Source organism: Anabrus simplex, chromosome 5 (assembly GCF_040414725.1).
Source record: "Anabrus simplex isolate iqAnaSimp1 chromosome 5, ASM4041472v1, whole genome shotgun sequence".
Classification (NCBI taxonomy): Eukaryota; Metazoa; Arthropoda; class Insecta; order Orthoptera; family Tettigoniidae; genus Anabrus; species Anabrus simplex.
Genome location: NC_090269.1, coordinates 92,943,647 through 92,958,684, shown reverse-complemented (window position 1 = coordinate 92,958,684; position 15,038 = coordinate 92,943,647). Strand labels below are relative to the sequence as shown.

At 39.6% G+C, this 15,038-nt stretch overlaps 1 protein-coding gene across 3 annotated transcripts in view; it reads left to right on the top strand.

Annotated features, from left to right (window-relative positions):
• LOC136873781 (activating transcription factor 7-interacting protein 1) overlaps positions 1-15,038 on the top strand; it is a 457,029-nt gene that overhangs the window by 415,841 nt on the left and 26,150 nt on the right. For all 3 annotated transcript variants that reach the window (XM_067147002.2, XM_067147001.2, XM_067147000.2), the window contains 2 exons: positions 13,551-13,665; positions 13,741-13,907. In XM_067147002.2, the coding sequence (XP_067003103.2) occupies positions 13,551-13,665; positions 13,741-13,907 (282 nt within the window). The remainder of the gene's footprint in view (positions 1-13,550; positions 13,666-13,740; positions 13,908-15,038) is intronic.

Below are 15,038 nucleotides of genomic sequence, written 5' to 3'. Positions count from 1 at the left end.
AAAAGAAATCAAGAATGTAGTAATGACTAAACATCAAATTTATATGCTATGTAAATCACCATTATAAGCATGCAGCTATGCTGCAAAAGGTGGCGAAATATCTATTTAGGTGTGCACTTATTTTCATCCTATTGAACACTTGTATGAAGTGCAGTTGTAACGTTCCTTTACTAGACTCACGCGATTTACCCACATCAAAACATAAAATCATTGTCATAAATACTGCAATTACTCGCGTATTAGAACCCCCCTTTTTTCCCCACTTTGACAGCCAAAAAAGTAAAGGGGGATCCAATATGCGATAACATCAAATTTTGTGCAGTGAACACATGACTTCTAGGCTATAAAGAGTTATAAATTTTACATGTAAACATTCTACACTTAACAAACTTATGAATGTAATCTGAGTTTTACTGGCTACTTTAATTGGAAGGCAGTATTTCTAAATTTTAAAAGACAGTAAATAGTAAACACATGACTTTTAGGCCTACATTTCAAGTAAATATGGTAGTCAGATTTAGTTACTCTTTTATCACGTCATTCATTTCTTCTCATTAACTCCTTTGATGAGGTTGAAGTCAGGAAGGTATCCGTTCATAAATACTTGCTACGAAGATTCGTCTCACTTCCCAAAGAGAAAAGGGGTAAGGTTTTTTTATCGTATTATGCCATATTAATCAAAAGAACTTAATGGCCAGGCATTTGTCTCTCAATTGAGCAATAGACCTATCACACGGTAAACCTGATCACTGTTTTCATTTGAATTATCATCGTCTCGTGCCGCCAACTTCCTTGCTCAGTGTATCGCCATACCAAATGACATCTTCACTGCCATCTAGTCAGCCATGCACTGCCATTGAGAGCTTCAAGATCCCGTCTTTTTGAAACTTTTAAAAATAGTTTTGGTCCCGATTTAGAGTCCAAAAGGTGAAAATCTGTTCGCACATAATAATAATAATAATAATAATGGCGTATGGCCTCCGGAGAGGCATGGTGCAGGTCTTTTTCTAGTAGACAGCCTATTAGGCGACCTGCATGTCTGTGAAGATGAGGGCCCTACCTAGGTTGATTTCTAATGTTGAATTCACCACACACAACCAGCCCCCGAGCCATTGGAATTAACCAATTAAGGTTAAAATCCCCGACCCGGCCGGGAATCGAACCCGGGACCCTCTCAACCGAAGGCCAGTACGCTGTTCATTCAGCCAACGAGTCGGACTGTTCGCAAATGGTTTCTAGAGATGATGTCTGTTATTCCCAGTTGGGGTATGTGTAGCAAAAGCCATGCTGCAGAAAGCGTGCCAACACACCAGCTGATAACTAGCGTATGTTACGAGTTATACTTCCGAATATAATACATAGTGACTGGAAGCATTCTTTAGATAAATGCGGCTGTTAAAAGCCAGAATTTTATTTTTAAATATATTTTGTGCTTGTTCTCTACATTTATCACAATAGGATTTACCTAAACCGCTGTAATTGAGATAAGAGAGACTGCATTGCGTAGTTTATGTATGCTATCAAGTGCCCACACAGTGCCAGAAGTTCTACAATGGAATAAACTAAAAAATTTAAAAAGCAGGAAAGCTTGCTGCATTAATGGATATCTACAGGTGTGGCGGTAATGCGTTTTATTGTCATAATGTTTAATTTTGTACGTTTGTTGACTCCATTTTTTTTAAATTAACGCATGGTATGTTTTGTTTGGCATCTCCGAATATCATGAAAGTAGTTAGTGAGAATGTAAAATCATTATTATTATTATTATTATTATTATTATTATTATTATTATTATTATTATTATTATTATTATTATTGTGTTAGGTACGTTGCCGAGTAAAACAATAATTATGAATGGATTGTTTCTATCATATTTTAAACCTGCTTCTCTCCAAAAGTTACGTATATTGGCCCTTGTTATGAGATATTAAACGACCACTTTTTTAATGATCTCTCCTGCTATATTAATAGCAACAACTGTGGATATTGCTTAACTAAAGTAAATTCCTTTCCTCATCCCGAGGTGGTATAGCTCTTTTTAGGCACTCCCCCAATGGAGGGGAGCTGCATTAACATTTTTACCACATATCAACCCTCCTGTCATTCTTAAATCTCTGGCAGTACTGTACCGGGGATCCAGCTCAGGCCCCCGAGAACGGCAGTGTGCTGACCTTCACTTTGGCAGACATTCTTAACTACAAAAAATTGACATTATAGCATGACCGATGCGTGCTTGCATTGCATGGGTTGGACACAAAACTATTTACCTATTTATACGATGTCATCCGAGCTGCAGTAGGCCTATGCTATGGAGGCGCACATTTCGTAACTACGAAACACAGATTCACCGCATGACTTTGACGCGTGTTTGCATTGCACAGGTCGTACGGAAAAAACTATTCACAAGTTTTTGTGATGTCATCGGAGCTGCAGAAGGCTTGTACCTGCTTCGAAGCAGAATTGTTGTTGTTCTTTGACGAATTATGTTGGGGGCGGGTCTTTGTATGCAAGATTTTTTCCAATTTCTTTGTTTAAAAAAGCCAGGGGGGTCTAATACACGAGTAAATACGGTAAAGAATTAAAAACAAAAAAATCACACTTCTTACAGCTGCGGCTGTTTGGCAAGTACAGACAATCCGTGCTTAGTTTGATAGATGTATCACTGTTAAAACAACATGTACACGTCTCGTAGATAAGACACACTGAGGTAATTAATACACATAATAAATCAGTTAGTAAGGTTGTGAGAAAACCGTGGGGAAAGCTTGAAGAACCACACGTAACACATTCTTGTTTCATTTTACCTGCACACCCTACTTTCCCCATCCGTAACTTGCTTTGCAGTACATTGCAACAGTCTTCTTCTTCTTCTTCTTCTTCTTCTTCTTCTTCTTCTTCTTCTTTTTTTGTATAAATCGGTGGTGTTTGTCTGTTTGAAACTAGCTTCAAAGCGGAGAATGATCTCCCTACAACTGTGGATGTGACAAGATAGTACTTGAATTGGGGAGTGAGTGTGGGTGTTAAACATTCTGGTAGATCCACAGTACCAGCCAAATATTTGTTTTCAGCTACCATGATGTCGTAGCTCAGATTTCGTTTTAAGGACATATCCGAAGTTTCCTAGGATACCTTCCGGTTCATGCTTCACATTCTCCATACTGCCCAACAAATCTCCAAGATGCAACCCACATATTTCTAACTTCTTGATTGACTCTAGTATGATTTGGAAGCGTGTCTTGATAAATGCCAGTTCCCTTTGAACCACTTCATTGCCAAAAGAGTTCACGGCCATTAAGTACTTTACATTTTGTAGAAGACTGCTCGTAAAAGATGTCAAAATATGTACAATAAATCTAAAATTTGTAATATATGCTCTAATCTCCAACATATGCAAATATTCACATATATATGCACTATTAAACTTAACGATTCATCCAATTTCACCTTAAGACAGTTTTGGAGATCTACATATTGGTAAACAAAATTTGGATATTTCATACAATTCCATATATCTTGACATATATCTTGATGATCCTCCTTCATAGATATGGTATTTGATATTATTGAGACAATTAAGAAAACTCGAGCTCATTAATAAGTAGTTCATAAACGTACGGTAAACAACTGAATAAAAAACAAGTTAATCACACTGATTAAGACATAGTATGTTTTGTTTGGAGTCTCCGAAAACTGTGAAAGTAGTTAGTGGGAATATACACATATATAATAAGATGGCTAAATATACACTCGTGTTCATAAAAACCAAAACACCTTGAAAGACTAGAGGTAGAAAGTTCATATCATAGGACATGTGCATTAGTATGTTCTGAAGAAATGATTAGCGTTGAAACCATGTCGGTCCTCAGGTTCAAGGTCCACATCGATATCTCGGCACACCACCACCGACTGGTATAATGTACCTGTGGCTCTCCTTGTCACTATAAACTGAAGGTAATAGATCATGTGACTTGAGCAGACATGCAGGATGCCTCACAGACGTTCACAGAAGGCCGTAGAACACGACGAGTTGGATCTGGTCGCACCACCCAGACATACACCCCCTCCCCCCCCTCCCCCCGAGAAGATCGAGACCTCATGCGAATGGCATTGCAAGACAGATCTGCATCATCCTCAGCCCTGGCGCATCAGTAGAATGGTGTAACACATCGTACACTAAGGTCCCTCGCCGTTTGTTACGGTTTGGGTTACCGGTGCGTCGTCCTCTTCTCTACCTACCTTTGACTAATGTGCATAAATATGCTAGACTGCATTGGTGTATGGAACGATGTCAGTGGGGACAGGAATGGCAGCAGATAGTGTTTTCGGACAAATCCAGGTTCTGTTTGTTTGAAAATGCTGGCCACATTTTGGTTCGCCGCCGATGGGGAGAGGCATCACATTGACTGCATTCGCACAAGACATTCAGTGCCAACTCAAGGCCTTATGGTGTGGCGTGCTATTGGGTACAACCACAAATCACAGTTGGTGCATGTCCAGGGCACTGTGACCAGTTTGACCTACGTGAATGACATCCTGCAACCCGTAATCATATTCTTTCTGCCATATTTCAACAGAACAATGCGCGACCACATGTTGCTGCATGAACACGTGCCTTCTTGTTGTCACGGGATGTCGGACAGTTGCCCTGGCCTGCCTGATCACCGGACTTGTCGCCAATCGAAAATGTGTGGGATAGGGTGAAACAACGGGTGTGGCGCTGTGACCCAATGCCAACCACCTATGATGAACTGTTGAACTTTTGATGAAAAGTTTGTAAAGTCACTACAAGATGGCTAAATATATAATGTTAAGACTAAATACACCAAAGACGAGAACTTCACACTTGAGCTGCTGCAGGGGCATCCATGCAAATAGTCTAGTTGAGAAGAAAGTAAAATGCGTAGTTGATAGGTAGTTGCATCAAATGTGTTATCTTCTTGTTAATAAATGTGTATACCGGGCGAGTTGGCCACGCGGTTAGGAGCGCGCAGCTGTGAGCTCGCATCCGGGAGATAGTGGGTTCGAACCCCATTGTCGGCAGCCCTGAAGATGGTTTTCCATGGTTTCACATTTTCACACCAGGCAAATGCTGGGGCTGTGCCTTAAGGTCACGGCCACTTTCTTCACATTCCTAGACCTTTCCTGTCCCATCGTCGCCATAAGACCTATCTGTGTCAGTGTGATGTAAATCAAATAGCAAGAAAAAAAGGTTTATTTATGTGCTATTAAATTTTTTTTCAAGTGTTCATGTGCTGATGGCCGGCCTCGTGGTGTACGGGTAGCGTGCCTGCCTCTTACCCAGAGGCCCCGGGTTCGATTCCCGGCCATGCCAGGGATTTTTACCTGGACCTGAGGGCTGATTCGAGGTCCACTCAGCCTACGTGATTAAAATTGAGGAGCTATCTGACGGTGAGATAGCGGCCCCGGTCTAGAAAGCCAAGAATAACAGCCGAGAGGAATCGTCGTGCTGACCATAGGACACCTCGTAATCTGTAGGCCATCCGGCTGAACAGCGATTGCTTGGTAGGCTAAGGCCTTTCAAGGGCTGTAGTGCCATTGGTGGGGGGGTCATGTACTGATGATGGCTCCAAGAGCCAAAGCATGTCCACATATGTTAGATAAATAATTTTTTAGATTATATTGTGTATTGATTAGGTGGTTAATCTGTATATATATTTTGTCAAGTTATATAGTCAATAGGACCAATATGAGCATGATTACTTGTGGGGATTGGATAAGACGAGAAAAGGGAAAGTTAGAGATACAGTAAAATAAGAGCCACTGCAGAACAGGTTAGGGTCATCCAGATGTAGATGGTATGGACACATGAAGAAAATGGCAGAGGAAAGGATGCCCAGGGCGATGCATGAAATGGAGATAGCAGGAAAATGACCAAGAGGAAGACCAAGAGACAAGTGGATAAAAGGACTGGAAGAGTGTGTGTAGCGAAGAGGAAAGGACTGGGCAAGAATGAAGAGGAAGAACTGGTAGGAAGACAAGAGGAAATGGAGAGGCTTATGTTCCAAGCAGACCTGACCAACAGCTGGAAACTGCATAAGATGATGATGATGCAGAAATTATCAAACTCTGTATAGCGAATAGAGTACAGACATGAATGTGTGACTGAGGATCGCATGGTATCGCCTGTGTACATGTACTGTGCAGTTGACAAGCGGTACGGTAGAGTGCATTGCGTGACTCAACACATGTAGGGGAGGAGTGTTTACAAGCGGGGCATTGGGAAAGATAAATTTAACCCTAGAACCGGCAAGCGTCGATGAATCGGCGGTTTCTGTAGCGGCAGTGTCAATTCTTCGACGCATTTTTATTTCTTCGTTTAGTAGCACTATTCAGCTAACAGATGGTGTGACATGTCTTGTCATGTGATCCTAGATGTTTACAGATGCTTCTTACTCATTTTCATCTTAGAAACAATCTCCTTGTATATGTTTCCATGGAAACAAATGAGCGACTCGCTGCTATACGAACCAAAACATCGTGTAATGGCGCTGTGCTACCACTCTTATTTTGAGGCTGTAATTGTATGTATTGGTGAGTTAAAAGTGCACTTTTTTTCTTGTTATTTCCATCTTTAATATTTTTGTTTTAGATATCTTGCACTATATGAACCATAGCTGCTGTAATAACATCTATATATATAAAATAAGAGTTTTGTCTGTACATTGCTCAGAATTAGAAAATAATGGTTTTTCTATATCAGTTATGTCCACAGTAACAAGGAAATGCACTTTTTACTTTTCCGTAATTTCTGTCTGTCTGTCTGTATGTATGTATGTATGTATGTATGTATGTATGTACACGCGTCACGAGAAAACGGCTGAAGGGAATTTAATGAAAATCAGTATGTGAAGTCGGGGGATGAGCCGCTACAATCTAGGCCATATATCATTTTGTTCACGCTGAGTGAAATGGCAGTTTAGGGGAAGGCCTAAACTTTTACTCTCAAATATTTATATTATTAGTGGTCCTATCGATAAATATTTCATAACTAATGTTACACAGAATTAAATTTCCGATCATTTATGTCATAGATTGTTACCGTACCGGCTTTGATAACACAAATATACATGAATTTGTATTTTTGTTGCTAAGTCCATTTCAATGCCGAACCACGAGAAAATGGGTTAACAGAATTTAATGAAAATCAGTATATAGAGTCCGGGAATAAGAAACTACAGTCAGAGTTATCAACAATTTTATTCACTCTGGATGAAATTGTAGTTTAGGAGAAGGTGCCTAAAATTTAATTTTTAAATACCGATTTTATTGATCCTATTGAAAAGTACTACATAACAAAAGTTATAGAGAACACAATTTCCGATCATTTATGTTTTATTCAGTTTTACCGTACCGACTATAATAAGAGTGGTATTTCAGAGTCAGAAGAAAACTAAATGTGAAGACGGTGAAGACCTACAATATCGAAAGCGCGTAACATTGATCAACAATAACATTACACTGACCATTGTTTGTTGTGATGTTCTTTGTCTCTTATGCTGACACTCAACTCCGATAGATGGGATTACTGCTGCGTAGGCCTACCGAGTATAACAGCCTGACTGAATATTGGTGGGAAATAGCTGGGGAGTTAGATAACTTTCTTTTTAGCATGCCATTCCTCAGGTTCATACATTTTCTGATACTGTTGGTACGTAACACACTGGTTCGTCATAGTATTCCAGCTATTCGTTCCCTACTCTGTCGCACTGTTTTGAATGAGCAGTGTGCACACTTCAGGCAGAGGCTCGTAGTAGTAGTAGTAGTAGTAGTAGTATGACCTGGCTTACAGATACAATTTAGGCCTATTCCAAATTACAGCACCACAATTCTCTCAATAACTCAAAATTCAAACCTGAAAGAGCTGTTTCTTTAGAAAAGCTTTTTCCAATTCACTTTTATTAAATTCTACATTCATTTTATTTCAAGTTAGCAGTGAAGAGGGTGTTTCTCCTCTGGCTTGGAGGAAAAATTTGCCTCCAAGTCAGATAGACTTTTCCGCCGCCAATGTAGTGAATTGACATTTTCCGACTCATCGGGTACTCCTAGAAAACAGATTAGTAAAAGGGCATAGTTACCCTAGGACTCTCGACTATTCGACTCCCCCCCCCCCCTGAGAAAAGACAAAGAGTGTTCTCAGATCATGGCTGTCTGCGGCCTGGCCATTCCATCTCTGGAACTTTGGACTGTTAGATCGGCAGCGTAGTACTGTTCGTTAAAAGTGGAAAAATGTGTGATTTTTCATTTGATCAAGTATTTCATATGAAAGCATTGCTTTTACTCTCGCCATTCCTGCTGACGTCATTGTAATGACCTATGTTCATTTCGGTTGGGAAAAACCCTAAGACAGTCTTTCTGAGGATGTAAACAGGCAGGTGGAGAGTGAGTGTCTACCATTATAATGAAATTCCTCAACCTGATTGTGACTGATGGTAGGCAAGCGGGCCTACCATTACAATGAAAATTCCCTAACCCAGTGTTCATATGAGAAAAGACGTTTGGTGATTTCCCCGTCACGTTTCTAGGGCAACGTTAAGAGCTATACAATTTGATACAGTCTTGCTCACAACGTATACACTACCTAACCTAGAATTCTGTATACAATGTAGAATCCCGTAGCGAAGCACGGGTACATCAACTAGTTTATTATAATAAGTTCGTGCACCTGCGTAGCTTATAGGCCTAAGATGGGTAAATATTATCACGTAGACTTGAAACTTTCACATGTATTATGTATATATATATTGTATATATGGTCACCATTTTTTATATCTTGGATTTTGTTTTTTTCGTGTTTCATCTCGTATTTTGCATTGTTAGAATTTTTATATTGCTCATGAAATAATAATTACACCATTTTCAAGTCTCAGATTCTTTTTTTCCATATGAAGTCTCACTAACAAGTTAACGTTGCCCTCTGAATCTGTGGTTTATTAGCTTTCCAGCGATATGCAGCAGTGCCATGGACCATCGTTCACAATAGGATGAAAATAAGAATCCACTTGGTAGGTTAATATCGCACAAAATGGTTGCCAGTACAGAATTTAACATTGCCGGTTCTGGGGTTAAAGTATTATTTCCTTTAAGTTTTTGCGCTTGTGCCCTGCACCGGGTGCATTACACTGCAAAAATGAAATAAAAATATTAAAGTTCACACTATGTATAATACATAAACAATTAACAGAAATTATCACTAAACATATCTCTTCATGGCCTAAGGATTCTAAAGTTGACCTGTAAGGGCCCAAGTCTGTTATGTCAGAAAATCTAGATAACGAAAAGAGGATGTTTGGCATTAATAGTGGCATACCTGCCAACTTTCCCGATTTAGGCGTGGGACTCCCGATTTTCGACGTTGTTTCCTGCCTCCCGATTATTCTATTATTTCTCCCAATTGTAGCTTATTTTTTGTTGAACTAAAAACTTTTCTTTTTTTCAAATCCCGCCATTTCAGCATTGTACGCAAGTGGCCGGAAGTCCTTCGCTCATTGCCGCTTTCAAATTAAATATCGACGTTTATTAATACGAGAAATGCGCGTGAATGTACGATGTTTATTGAAACCTGAATATCACGACGTGTATTTCGATCGTCAATCTCTCGTCACGTGCTATGTTCGTGTTCATTCACATCAATCTAGTCGATTCTAGAGACTGGTCGCTAGGTTTGAAGTTTTGTAATAAATTAGTGACAGAATTTCAAAGATAGCGGCTAGTGACTTTTCTGGAGATTTTAGGAGCCATTCGGAGACAATTCTGGCAAATTTAAATTTATTACTTTAAAAAATAGTATTGCGATTCGCATAATCGCGCGAGCGCGTGATGCAATATATTCTATGCACTTGCTGAGTTAATGGCATCTATAGAGCGTTCCAACCTTAAATTGCAGTACAGCGCTGTTGCGAAATCGACTCATGAAGATCACGCTCGTTTGTAATTTTGTAATTTTAAGTTCATTCATTCATAAATTAATATTTTTAGGATGGTAAAATAAATTCAATATACCTTAATCACTGGCGTTGCTCTCAGACATTGGACGTACACCTATAATTTCTGTAAGGCCTGATTTTCCCGCTTTGGATGAACGGGTTCGGGAGATGAACTTGAGGATGATCCGGACAATGAATAAAGTCGTATTAAAAACTTTTAATCGTCGAAATCGTCTTGTAATTCGTCTGCTTTCCACAAATCTCTTTCATTTTTCTTTACTTCGTTCACGTGATTTGCCCAATTGTCTTATGTTTTATGGCATAAAAATGTTAGTTTAGCATATGGAACAAAACCATGTTCATAACCCGCGTGGACTAAGGCAAATCACAGTCCTCGGCTTTTCGGTGGCCCAAGTCCCGAACTCACCCCTTCAATGGCGGCCTGCCATGCACTTTTCACTGTCGTATCCTTCCATTCTTTTGTCATTGTCTGCCCAATATTTACCCAAGATTCATCTGTGTAAATTATAGCTTTAATTTGTGCCCTCAAACGTTTTATCTCCCTGAGATATCTATGCCTCCAATTAATAATTTCATCGGTTTCAACGAAAGCTGCTTTATTACCCCGTCTTAAATAACGGAAGCCTATGTCATGTAAGAAGCGATACAACGTAGTTTTGGATAATCGTTGGAAAGAATCTTCTCCATTTACCCAACTCAAAATCACGTTCAATGTCGGTGGTATGTTAGCAAATAAAAGAGAGTGAACCACCCAACGCACTCCACTTTGCACAATTTCATCATATCTAATTTTCCTTGCATTTTTCTGTCGTCCCTCTCTCTCTCTCTCTCTTTTTTTTTGCGGGAGTTCGCAAATGACCATGTGTGTGTTCCTTCCATATAGCATAGATTGTTCTTTCGGAACAACCTGTAGCTTTAGCTGTTTCACTGACTGCGCTGCTCATATTCATAGTCTTTAAAAAATAATCCAGGACGCTCATTATAATATTGCGTTCTTTTCCCCTGAGTTTACCTACAGAACGTTTCTTTTTAATTTGATGATCCATTGTACATCCTTCTGCACTTTTTCTTCGAACTAAGAACCCCTCGCACAAGCACGAGCATGAACTGACAACTACACAGACTACACGGACACAACAAACACAATCCACTTGTCCTCAAGAACTATACATTTATCACTGAACTTGTCCGGCTCCATGGCTAAATGGTCAGCGCGCTGGCCTTTGGTCCAGAGGGCCCCGAGTTTGATTCCCAACCGGGTCGGGGATTTTAACCTTCATTGGTTAATTCCAATGGCTCCGGGGCTGGGTGTGTGTGTGTGTGTGTCATCTTCAGCATTAGAATTCATTACAGGTAGGGCCCCATTCTTGTAGACGCGCAGGTCGCGTATGCGGCGTCAACTCGAAAGACCTGCACTCGGCCTGTTCGGAGGCCACATGCCATAAAATATTGATGTATATCACTGATCTTTATTTAATGAATCTTATAAAACTGATTAAATGAACACCACTGCACACGGCTGTCAGTATATTTAAAGGCTCAGCCAGCCGAGTCACTCGTGAAACGTAAACAAACGAGACGTTCTCCCTGTCATAAATTAAGAGATAAAGTGATAAGGACTCAAGGTATGATTTAAAAATAACTTCCATATCCGAAGACCGTTTGCTTTGCTTTAACCACGCCATGATCCTTCTGCACTTTTTCTTCGAAATTAGATCCCTAGGCATGAGCACGAACTCACGAACCACACAAACGAAAGACACTTTCCTTCAAGAATTGTACATGTCACTGATATGTATTTAATCACTATTATACATACTACTGATGAAATGAGCACTGCACTGCATCCGACTGTCTGGAAATGTTAAAAGCACATCTTTGGGAGATCATTACCGGTACTTCAGCCAGCCAGACAGCCAGCCAGCCGAGTCACGCGCGAAACCAAAATTCAAGGAGATATTCTTCCTGTCACAAATTGAGAACTAAGCAAGATAAGAACTTCGGGATTGTTTTAAAAATAACTTCCATATCTGAAGACCATTTGCCTCGCTTTGACTCCCCATGTAAATTCAATAGGAAAGACGCTGGCCAGCGACTGACTTTTTCGTGCCTGCACATAAAATTCCCTGAACACGACGGAAAATAAACGCATATACTGCATTTTGTTATCATTTAAATTTAAAAATAAACTTATCCACATCGAGCTGAAATGTTTCTTTACCAGCAGTGAAAAAATTAGGAAAATAATGAGGAGTTATGACATGATAAGTTCAATGCAATTAAGATTTTGCATTTGGCGAAACTTTCCATTGTATTACCATTTTCACACTAAATTATTTTTTTACATTTTTTTTTGTTAACGGCATCAAATGCGCCTTGAAATTCTGTACATAACACGATATTCACCCATTTTAAACGATAACATTCTGATTTACGGATATTTGGCAAACCCGCTGCATTAGAATAGGACAGCGCTACCCACAAAACATGGGAGAAGGAAAGAGACGGAATTATCCCATTACTGCTGTACTGCAATTTAAGGTTGGAGCGCTCTATACGGTAAATGCATGACTGAGTCACACATGTGGAGCATAAGTTCATACTATTTTCGGAAGACTTATCAGAGACCGAACATCTCACTCGCATACTTCCTGTGAGGGACTAGAGATGTGTAATTTTCAACCTTGTAGTGTCGTATAGCAACACTCGTGTTTTCAGACAATAAGTATAATAATATACCTTAGTACTCCTGTATTTCGGTTTCGAGCAATTGTATCTCCTGATTCCTCCCAATTTTTCCTGATTTTCATGTCCAAATCCCCCAATTTTTGGTTTTGCAAAGTTGGCAGGTATGTAGTAGTGTACATTTCTGATTAACACGTATCAAAACACAATAATAACGTATGAAACTACTTTGGACTTGGTTTTATTTGCCTGTATCCTAGGATACTCTGTTCTAAACTTGACCCTTGATACCCGTCAATACCACAGGACAGGCTTGCAATGTTTACTTTGATCACATAACTTATTTTATGCAGGTATGTCATTTCAGTAATTATTTTGCAGTGTGGCACACTTTGACATGCACGAAGTTTACTGTGTTTACCGATATGCTTCATGAAACAAATGCGTTGTGCTAATCCGAAAAGGGAAGAGTTTTACTACTAGAATTTCAGTTTTGTATATCAGTCAGTTCAGGATACCCTAACGCATGATAATCAGAATAAAGACTCTACATTATCTGGGCATGATGATAAGATGCTGCTCTGTGATACACTGCCATTAGTAGCATGTTTGCATGTGAGCAAGTGACACGTCAGTGTGCTACAGTAGCTCACTGCCCAAGGTAATCAGCTACACACTGCATAGGCTGACACAGAAGTTGCTCACAATTCAACTTTCATTTCTTTGTCGATTTTCTGGTGAGCTTTCACTGGGAGGAAATAAAATATGCTAGAGTTTGATTTTTGTTTCAGAACACTACGCCCTCTTACAATTTCCGTAACTTATTTCCAGACACTCTGTATATCACATATATTTTATAATGGGAATATTAAAGTGTAATTTGATTTCATTATGTTGCAGCACCCTGCTCCACTACCAAGTCTACCACCGTATGGGCCAACAACTCTCAATCTGAAGCTTGCACCCCCTAAACCTGAACTGAAGATCAGTAAAGTACCCACAAAAAACACACAAGGTGAGTATTTCTTTTGGTACCTCAATATACTCTTACATTTAAAATCAGGACTATTTAGGTGATTGTTGGTTGTAGGGATCGTATTGTCATGGAACATGACATTGTCGTCTGAACATGAAGAAGTGGCGAGCTACCAGCTGTATGCCTACCAGGAGGGTAGTGCCCCGCCCAGCACCACTCTGTGGAAGAAAGTTGGGGATGTGAAGGCTTTACCACTGCCCATGGCCTGTACGCTTACACAGGTATTTCCACTATTCACCTTGCTCTTCTGAACTGTATATTAGATTTTAGAGTTATCGTGGTGTAAGGCTGCATACACACCGAGCGTGCTTTGCATAGTGTGTCACATGTACCATGAAGTGTTATGCATAGCACAACGCTTGCTTCCTGTTAACTCTGAATTCTCTGCACCGTGCAGGCAGCTTAGTTTCGCACGAGGCGTTTTAGGGTGGTCACACACTAATGCCATTATCTAAGTTCCCTAGAAATATTTTATTGTTGGATAATAGTTCCTTAAAATTGAAAATTAGAAGGAAGAATCATAAGTTGGTTCATGAATTTAATGAAGAATGAATTACTTTAGGAGAATTCTACCATTTCTACAGAGATGCAAGACTTCATCCTGATAAATTTTATGATTACTTAAGAATGACAAGAAAATACCTTTGACATGCTCTTGGGGAAGTTGGAAAATTATCTTTGCGGATATAGTACTAAAGACAGACAGAACACATCATCCGCACAACGGCTAGTTTTAACACTGAGGTACGTAAAATAATAATAATAATAACAACAGTAATATCAATTAAAGCATGGAATCAGTGGAATAGAATTAAACAACTGAAAAATGGGAAGCCTTCTTAAAAGTGCAGAAAATTACCTCATAAAATAATCTTCCGGGAAAATCAAGCGTATGACAAAAACAGACTCGCAGAGATCAAACAAGATTTCCTCAAAAACAACACCGGGAATTTCTACAAAACCTTCTGTGAGAATTTATGCAGTTATCCACCATCTTTATGTTTCCGTCGAGCAGATGGAACATTAGAAACGAACACCAAAGAGAACTGCACAATTCCAGCTGACTACTTCCGAGACCCCCTTAACTGTGATCCTCCAAAAGAAAGGCTGAAATTTGAAAAGCCCATTGCGAACCCTGATTCACAACCCTTGACAATACAGAAAACAGCAGAGATCATCTGATTGCTTAAAAATAATAAAGCCCCTGGAGAGGACGGCATCATCACAGAGATGTGGAAACTCGGAGATCACCTCGTAAACAGAATTCATGCAATCCTAGTCAAAATCTGGGAAACTGAAACAATCTCACAGGATTGGAAGTGCGCATTAATACACCCATTGCACAAAAAAGG